Source organism: Atta colombica, unplaced genomic scaffold (assembly GCF_001594045.1).
Source record: "Atta colombica isolate Treedump-2 unplaced genomic scaffold, Acol1.0 scaffold39, whole genome shotgun sequence".
NCBI lineage: Eukaryota > Metazoa > Arthropoda > Insecta > Hymenoptera > Formicidae > Atta > Atta colombica.
The window spans coordinates 111,094-121,700 of NW_017259498.1; the positions used below are offsets into that span (position 1 = coordinate 111,094).

Genomic DNA, 10,607 nt, shown 5'->3' on the forward strand with positions numbered 1-10,607 from the left:
TAAATATTTTAATAGACTGCAGTCACTGTTAACATTTCAATTTTAATATTTTTTAATTCTTAATTGTTTGATTTATTAATATTAAATGAACAATTAAATTAAAAATTTCTTAGTTTAATTTGTAGAAAAATCTTTAATTTTTAATACGTTATCTATCTAGAATCGATTTAAATAGATTTACATGTTGGCAAAAATTTGATTTTAAATTTGTTAAAATACACGCTTTCAATTGCAAACTTTGTGAAATATCTCTTGAAACGATAAACGTAAAAAAGTCTGACGATGTTCCGGATTGGCGCGCGAATGAATCTCGTCATCGCGTCGGTACGCAATTTAATCGTTGATAAAAAAAGATCGATGTCGTAATACAAGTTTTTATATTCGTATATTGGGGAAACGAGAGTAAATTCTCGAAACTTTCTACATTTGTACTGAAACTTCGTGCTGTTAAAGTTTGGCGATGTAATGCTGTTAATCTCACGCATATAACTTGGAATTGCCGCATCGTTGATTTGGAAAATACGAGATAATAGAGAAAGTTATGATATGCTGCTCCGACGCGGACGTAACTGCGATATTATTCGCAAAATGAGAGAATAATCCGATATATCTGAAATTGAGAGAGAAATGTGAGAATCCCCATCAAGTTGGCACTCCATATTTTCAAAGTTTTCAAATAGAGTTCTGGCTGTAATTATAATAAAGTTTCGATTTTTCCTCAAAGAGTTTTTAGAGTTTCTGATATGTTTCGAAAAGAGCCTGAATCGAAATTATGATACATTTTTAAGAATAGTTACCTACTTGAACGCTCTATATAATTATTAAAAAATCTACTTTAATGATATTACATTTATTAACATCTTTTTTAAATCTCTAATTTTATAAAGTTTATTCCAATGCACACGAAGCTACAAATCTTCCTTAAATTCTGATGATACTTAAGGTCTGTTTTTTATTCCTGCACCGTGTGCATCAGTTCAGGAATAGTGCAAGAATAAAGAACAGACTTTTATGGTAGATGCTCCACAGCTAATAGCTGCATTGAACAGAAAAAGCAGCTTTGCAACTGTTGTAAAATTCTTGAATAGGATTGGAATATAATTATACATTTAGATCCAATGAGGAACTAAGGGCAGGACCAGTCATATTAAAGAATTTTACAACAGTTGTAAAATTTTTTCTGCTGAACCAATAACAATATATATTTTGATATTATACTTATTGATTCCTTTTTGAAACTTTTAATTCTGCAAATTTAATTTCAATGCTACCTCCAAGCTGTAAAATTAAAAGTGTTTTTGTTTTAAACTCCTAGTTCAAAATTTTCAAAGGATTCATAAATACATTTTTATTTCGGATTTCCAGCATTTTGTTAAAAGTTTTGAATAATATAAGAGTTCTAACAAAAAATTTTTTTTAACATTAAGACGCTAAACATTTTAACATTTGAGACGTTAAAATCAACACTAAGAGTTTTTGTAATTTTCAACTGCAATTCCTTAATTTTACTCGCGCTAAAAACATGTTTATCTAGCCAATTCAAATCATTTACTCTTGATAAATTCATTGTTATATATTGTATGATCAACTTGGGCGTCTTAGCGAATAATGGATACCACTTATCGTTTCAATTGTGAGAAAACAATGTTATTTATCTCCGCAAAGAGAGGGAAACTAACGGATGCGAAACGGACATTTCGCACTGTCGTATCGACGTGATTCGCGTGCGAAAGTTAATTAAAGTTAGCGATGGTCGAGAACACGATAGATTCCAATTGTCACTATTATATAGATTCGCATCCACAAATTCGTGAATCACTATCGAAAATGGAATTTTAAAAACGGACGCATTTTCGTGAAATATTCGAATATGGATTTCGAGAGGTGTGATTCGACACGATGTAGAAATTTTTGACGTCAGTATAAAGCTAACATACGTTTTTGTATAAACGAGCTGTAGCTTTGAGAAGATATTTTTCACTTTTCCAAAGCTATCACGGAAGATGTAACGCAGATACATGTGCGAGACAGCTTCTTCTTTTTTCCGTCCAGCTGCGACCGTACAAAAGCTTTGTGTGATGGCTGTTTTTCGAATTACGGTCACTTTCAACTGAAAGAAACTTTGAACGAATAACTATACCAAAACAGTCCAAGTTTTCAAACAAGTACATTTCAAATTTACGATGTTACAATTTGCAATATGTTATCGTATAGTATTATAACGAAACAATTAAACGAACGAAAAAATAGATATATTCTTCTCTCGAAAAGAGTTTTTACAGAAAAATATAAAAATGCGTAAACCCCAGTTCTGTCGCTTTATATCGTCAATGTAGCGTTTTTGTGCAAACGAACTGATGGAACTTTTAAAATATTTGTTGCTTTTCCAAAAGTATTGCGGAAGGTTCTAAAAAACGATATTAAAAACTATGTGCTGTATTAAAATAATGTATACAAAATTATTTTTAGCTATTAATACACTGCGACATGGTACTTAAATTGTGCAATAAATATTGTAATAATTCATCGAAAGGAATTAACTTATTGATTTTAAATCACATGCTAACACCAATTTTATCAAGTCGGGGGAGAGTCGACGTCTTTCGTAATGTCATTGAACCTCACGGTTGTTCCTTATCAGAATGATAAATAGAAATGAACTAAGAGCATTATTATATACTCATCAAATTTCCCATTATTTCGCAACTCTCAGTAAATATATGCTGTTTTGTTGGCAGTTATCTGCAGTCATCGTCGACAACAGACTTTCCGTTGCCTTGTGCGCAGTTAAATTTCAACACGTGACGATACCGATCTTTTTTAAACCAATGCGAATGCAGCTATCATTATTGATATCTAATTACATACAATAAAATTTTGCTGGAAATATGTGAAGCCATTTTTATGCTTTACGTGCAACATTTCTTACGTAAACAAATTAAATAGCTTCAAATTAAGTAAATTTACAAATTTTGTAAGCAGCCAGAAACTATTTCCCGTTTGTGCGATAAATTAATGTCGCAATTAACTTATTTATCTTTCCATTTCTCGACATTTTCTGTTATTCTATCTTGCCAGCATTGAAAGTACGAGCATACGATTATATAACAATGTCACTTAAATGTAGCCTCCGGATCTGTATTTAATTAACGTGTTAAGCAATGTATTCATGAAAAAAAAAAAAAAAAAACTGTATTTGAATGCGTTTACTTATACTTAACACAATGAATATTAAAAAGTGAAATTCCGCCTGTATTTTATAAACAACGTTTAAAGTCATTTCATTTTTAATTGCGTTTCTCGTTCTTTGCGGAAAGAACAACTTCAACAAATAATTGCTCCGTTCTTGCCATTAAAGAAAATGTGATTTATTTTTATTATAATAATAGAATAGTTATATTGACAAATAACTGCGGTTTTTCTATGCGAAGATAAACAAAAAATGTAGAGTTCAATAACAGATTTTGCTATATAATAAGAATACAATAAAAATCAATTATAATATAAATGAAAATAATTTAATTTATTCCCTCTCGTTTCATGTCTGGATCCATTAAGTTTCATTAATTGTGTTAATTATCTTGTCTCATAATTATTAGTTGCACAGCAGTAACGATGGGCAATTTTTTGCAAAGTTACGAGGATTTTTTATTACTAAACCATATGCTTCATTTGAAATAATCATATCTTCTGTATCAGAGATCATTAGATGTTAACAATAACATTTCAGCTACAATTAGTATTAGTTTGAAAATACTGGAAAGCATGGAAAATTATTAGAATTGTCATTTCAAATTTAAAGAAAAAGACAATAAGCGAGCTAAGAATAGGAACTCAAAGTTAAATCAACATCCAATTTGTGTGCACAATCCGAAAATATTGTGGAATGCGAGGAAATTTGGAAATCTATATATGTTTTGTAAGACTTTCGAGGCCAAGATAATTGAATTTCACAATTTCAACAAACCATAAGTTTATCGCATGGCACAACTTGAACTGTATACGCCGATGAACCAAAGGCTAAGTTTTTGTCAAGATAATCGTACGAGAATCGTCAATTATTAATCTATCTAAGAAAAAGAATAACATCACAAAATACGTTCCTCCTATTCTACGACTGTGTAAAATTCCTCAGTAGTTTTATTGTATATAATATTAATCAATTTCATTGTGTATAGCATTATTCAGTTTTCAAAAAAATTATTAAACGAATAAATTAATATATCAGTAATTTTCGAATTTATACGAATTTTGTATAAAGCAACTTATTGGTACAACCAATAACCATAGACATAATAGATACAAACTGCGCAGTTTCAATTTTAGCATCTGTGTTCTGTTAGAAAGAATTGAATCATATTAACATCTCTCTTCAACTCAAAGAAAGCTATATAATTCAAGCTATCTCATTTTTTTTTCAAACCGGTAATATATTCCCCATAACTGGTAAAATATTCCCCATAAGAACGTTATTCTATTCTTATATCTATGAATAGGACAAGTTTTTTTTTCTATCAGAACAGTGGCGTTAGATATTGGTATTCAGCTTGTGTAATTTGATAAGTATATCTTAATAGGGATTCGAATACCTCGTATTCTTTTATATAAAATATAAGTTATACTTTACACGCAATTATTAAGTTCGTAGCCATGTAGTTTAACTTTTCCATGAAAACAGTTCATCGACTAAATTCTGACTAAAATCCTTATTTTTCCTGTACAATATATTCGATGAATTTTTTACGACATATATTAATCAAATATTAATCTGCGACACTACATCTATGAATAGTGATATCATCTTTCTAAAATTTTAGCCATGGATTTTCCATTTTAATAATTAATTATTTTCGAATGTGTACAACGAAATGAAAAAATAAATGTTAAATTTAATTTTCTGGCCGTGTAATTAAAAAAAATTTTTACTAAAAATTTTATTAAAAATTTTGCACGGCCAAAAAATTTTATATTAAACTTAATATTCATTTTTAAATTTTGTTGTACATATTCATAAATAATTAATTATTAAAATGGAAAAAAATATGAAATCCTACAAATGAGCCCACACAATCTTACTCAATCAAAACGGATCTTAGTGCTTAATATTTTACATGGATTTTATATACATTTTTCAGTTTCATATGCAATTTGCGCGTCGATCATTTATCGATTTTGAAACATAGTCCTAAACTAAATACGATTTAAATTAGTATACAATTTTAATAATGATAATACGCATTAAATTATTACGTTCGAAATAAAGAAGACATCGTGTAATGGAATAAAGTAATTTTTTTAAATTTAATAATCGTGCGCAACTCGTTACGTGTTCTTATTAGCCTTGAATATTTTTATTATTAATATTAAGATTGAGAATTTGTTTACATTTAGATATATTTTTTAAACTGTTGTAAAGAATTTCTTATGAAAAATATTACCCTAACTAGAATTCGAATCTTGACTCCTTACTATCCGGAAGCAAGTGTTTTCACCAATAATCTAAAAATTTAAATAACAATATTTCTTTAATAAAAAATTCAACTCGATCAACCAGAAATTAAATTTAATATTAATTTTTTTTATTTCATTTTGCACATCCAAAGATAAAAGAGTAATTATTAAAATAGAAAAAGGTAAAAGATTTTAACTCGGCCACAGAATCAAAAGAGAGAGAGAGAGAGAGAGAGAGAGAGAGAGAGAGAGAGCCATGAGAAACTAAACTTGATAGATTCCCTCTTCTTCATTAATTATATCTAAATCTAACTGAATTGTAATTAAAAGTTATTCAGCAAATTACAATCAAATTACAAATCAAGGTGAATGAGACAGAGCGAAAATTAGATAAAACTTCCTCTCGTATGTTGTGCTAGACAATAAACAATAAATTGCACGAGAAAACAACTAACCACCAGTTTTCAAATCCACACCATCCTGGATAGGGATGAGCCATAAGGGGAAGATACCCGTGAGGCCAACCATAGTGCTACCCAGCAGAGAGAATATCCATGGATTGTACGAGAAATATTCCACGATCTCGTGCCAAGGTAGCCATTCGTCGGTGCCTCCGAGGATGTCGCAGGACGGTAGGTATTCCGCATCCGTGCAGTTGTGGGTGCACGCGTACGACGCTACGGCGGCCATATTTGTTGTCGTATGCTCTGTCAAGAAAGATCCTCGCCGTTCCTCGAAAGAGCTCGTGTCAGGAAACGGGTTGTCGATAATAGTAAACGTCGATGTCAACGCCTAACCTGGACGGGAATAGCCTCTCGTGATGAAATCGCGCACGTGGACGACGTCAAACTGATAACGAATCAAAGAACGAATCTCCAGATGCCTACTGGGAGATAACCTCCTCGTTTGCCGAAACAACACTTCTCGACTCGAAGAAGACGATGTTATCGTCGCAACGTGATCGATGAAATTTAGATTACAGGTCCGCAACGACAAGTGAAAGAGCATTCGTCAGAGTCGTGTTATTTTGTTTTTCTTTTCGAACTCTCGTCTCCAGAATTATTCTCCACGTTGGCTCCACACTGCTCATCTATCGGATGGATGAAATTTCGCCGTAGATGATTTGTTAAGACAACGACCGCCGAGCGACCGACTAGCCTACACTGAGGACTGAGCACGGACGCTTCGAATCAGGACGTCGCCGCTGCCTGCCGCTTCGATGGTTCTTTCCGGTCCGTCGTTATTTCATGCCGCCGTGTCGAGTCGCAGACAAAGGCACCACCGACGCCGTGGTGATTAAATGCGCGATCACGATCTCGGAGACGCGCGTCGCGTCCCCTGTTACCCGCACTCGGTCGCTCTCGCTTTTCTTATCACTTCCGTGCTCGATTAGGTTCGCTTCTGCTTCACGTTTGACTGATATCACTGTGAACTACGACACTACGTCGTAACGACTGACGCGCGTTGCGCCGTAGACAGCCCCTTTTATAGCCTGCCGAAGCGAGAGGGAAACGTTCGTGACGTTCGTCCAATGTGTAGGTTAGTTTATACAATGCGAGACTAGCAGAGTAACGGAGAGCATGATACGAATGAGAGAGAGAGAGAGAGAGAGAGAGAGAGAGAGAGAGAGAAAACATTGCGTTCGTGAAGAAAGAGAAAAGAGAATTTGCGGGAGAAGAGGAAGAAAGAGAAAAAGTGAGGATGCGCAGTGGAAGAACGTTCGTTCGAGTTGATAAAGGCGCTGCTTTTCAAAAATGGAAACGCATTTGATCTACTTTTCATCATTCAATCTTTAAGTTTCTTTGATATCAAACAAATTTAAATGCAGCTTGATCTTTTGTTTTCTCCTTCAATTCTTTATTGTCTTACTCAGAGAGATTGAATATGTACACACAGAAAAATCATAAGAATTTTTTTTTCGCATTTGTAAAACTTTATTTTTAGTTCAATTTATATAGAAACGAATTCTATTAGTAATTTGAAGAAATTAAAGTGATTACTCAATTTATTTTCTTTTTATCAAGTAATGATTATTTTTAACAATATTTTCTTGATAATAATCTTAAATATACTTGTTACAAATTTGAGAAAAACTCATTAAAATGTCCTTAAAATAAGAATATACATTTTTTTTTAATTAGAGGAAAAAGTCGCCGATATTAATATAGATCTTTTAAAAAAACATATCCTCTTATTTCTTGGAAACTATTGCATTTCATTAATACTGATAAAAACATGTTTAGATAACACAGTTCACAACAAGAAAATCTGCGGCCAGCAGAGCCAGTTATTTTCTTAGTAAATTTGAGTTCGTTGAATGTAAATCCACTAATGAAAAAAACCTATTACAGATTTTTTAGATAAATCGGGTAATATGAGTCAAAAACAGCGGTTTTTCACCATATTTATAATCTTTTTTTTGGCTAAATTTCATTTCTCAATTTTATTAACGCTACTTTAAAGAACTGTTCCTTAAAAGGAATTTTTATTTTTTATTGTGTGACTTTTTTCATTGAGTTACGAATGTTTTCTAAATAAAATATAATATGGCGGATCCAAATTGACGGATTAAAACTGAAAAATAGATAAATTTGTAAAGAGATTTTTTTTTTGTCATATTTATCATTTTTACGTGGTTAAATGAAATTTTGACCTTTAATTTTAAAATCTGACGTGATAGGCATTTTTCGCTGGCGAATTTGGATTCAACGACCTTGAATTTATTATGAAGTACTGGTCACGGGAAAAAGGATCAAATTTTGTCGAACAGTGTAATTAAAGACGTATAAAAGTTCATAATGTTAGGTGTGGGAAAAAGTTCGTGGCGTTTTTCCCGTTAGATGGTATTAAAAAAACGCCACGAACTTTTCCCACACCTAATATATTTATGGCTTGTTTCTATATAAAATGAGCTAAAAATGAATTTCTACAAATGCGAAAATAAAATTCTTATGATTTTTCTTTTGCAAATTGCACAGTTTAATAAGAAAAATTAAACAGCCAATTATCTTACTTTATATTACGTAGTTTAAATAATGGTTATATTATTAATAATATTACATTGTTTGTATACTGATAAAAACATGTTTAGATAAACATGTTTTTATCAGTATCTTAAATCAGTTCTATTTATATTTTTTCTTTTATATTTTTTTTATAATATGACTTTAAATATAAAATCGGGGTGCAGTGCATATCTGACATACATGCCAGCAGCATGTCTATAAGATAGAGCTAATTTAAGCTAATTTAATCTTTATAGTGCTGCATTATAGTGCTGCAGTGTCAAATAACCTTATCGAAGCTGTAGATGATCATATATTTCAATATTTATATAGGAAAACTTAAAAAAAAATTGCCACATTACATATTGCGTCTTACAAAGGCTTCGATCGATTTGGACGCTTTAAGTAACTATTTTGTAATCATCATTCTGTCTTTACCGTTCATTAGATGTAAGAATAGAAGTATTGAAAAACCGCACTTTAAATAGCATAAAGTATGCACATAAATCAACAAAAAAATTTTATATTAAACTAAAAAAATTCTAGAAAATATTATATACATTTACATTCACTTGTATTTGTACAGATCCTGTAAAAGAAAAAGAATAGGAATAGGTAGCATTATTGCTTACACTGAAAAAAAAAAAATCTTAATTTCAAAGAAATATTTCTTTGAAAGTAAGATTTTGTTTTCAATGTTTTGTATCAGTTATGCGATCTATTTTGTCAGATGATCATCTTTGTTTAAAATTATAAAAACTGTTTTAAAATTTTAAAAACTGTTTTAAATTTTAAAATTATAAAAACTGTTAAATATTCAAGAAAAAATTCTGAGAGAAAATACTTTCTAAATACTAGTTTGTATTTATCTCTAAAATTTTATTTTTGCTTTTGTTTAAGAAATATTGTTCAAAAACAAAATAGTATATCGGTAGCAGCGTTTTTCCTATATAAAATTGATGAAAGAAACGATTTTATAATAAATAAGCAAATCGAATTTGTTTTAATTTAATAATTTTGATTGAATATAAACTCTTACTAGAATTCAGAAAATATTTTGAATAAATTTGATGTTTATGATGAACTATGATAAATTTGCAGAAATATGAAATATATAAGCAAGCAATTATTTGCGTATAGTATGTATTTTTTTCTCTGCTGTGCATGCGTGCGTGCGTGCGTGCGTGCGTGCGTGCGTGCGTGTGTGTGTGTGTGTGCGTGTGCGTGTGTGTGTGTGTGTGTGTGTGCGTGTGTGTGTGTGTGTGTGTGTGTGTGTGTGTGTGTGTGTGTGTGTGTACAGCTTGTGATCCGAAGACGTAATTCTCCTATAATGCGTTCCTCGGCTTCGTCCAAACGTATTGTACTTTGAACTAGACCATTGTCTTTTAAGACTATCTTTTTTTTACACAATTATAGATAACTTTTTGATGCCCACAGTTGATACTGTCTAGGTTTGTCCATAATGTTTAATCGTTGATAATGATTTCGTCTCATTTAGACAGGAACGATAATTCTTATGTATCATACGCACGCTTCGTAAAAAAAAGAATGGTGATCGAAAAACGCCTTGACAATAAAACTTGGTGCAAAATCGATTTTTTGTAAATTTTTATTAAAGAAAGAAATATAAAGTAACATCTTTCTGATGTTGTCACTGAGTTTAATGTTAAAATGTATATTAAATATATTTTAAAGTTTACAAATACTTGTCAAAATAGGAAAAATTAAACTGTGAATTCATTATACACGCTTTCTAATGGGTGATCATCGAAGTATTCATCGCAGCGAATTTTTTCTGCATTAAGCATTGAACATGGAGTAGCTTAATTATTTACATAACTTGTTTTGATAATGGAATATATTTTGAAAATAAAATGCAGTAATCGATTCGATTTTAAATAAATACATGCCGAAACGTTTTATTCTTCTTTTTTCTTTGTTCTTTCTTATATTTTCGATTGTTAGTTTCTTATACGATTATTTTTAGATAAATGTGATTCAAATCGCTGACAAATTCAACTTATAATTTAATGTTATGTGCACTAAAACCTTTGTTGTTTTTTCAAATATAACAAATTTTGAATTACAGAGAATGTTATTAATAAGCAAAGAGACTAATTCTGATATATATATATATATATATATCATATA

General features: G+C 30.8%; 1 protein-coding gene across 1 annotated transcript in view; it reads right to left on the reverse strand.

Annotated features, from left to right (window-relative positions):
• The window catches only part of LOC108691105 (zinc transporter ZIP13 homolog), a 22,065-nt gene extending 15,133 nt beyond the window's left edge, over window positions 1-6,932 (reverse strand). Inside the window, exon 1 of the mRNA XM_018198744.1 lies at window positions 5,907-6,932. Within this exon, the coding sequence (XP_018054233.1) occupies window positions 5,907-6,141 (235 nt within the window). The 5' untranslated portion in view covers window positions 6,142-6,932. The remainder of the gene's footprint in view (window positions 1-5,906) is intronic.
• Window positions 6,933-10,607: the final 3,675 nt, after the last annotated feature.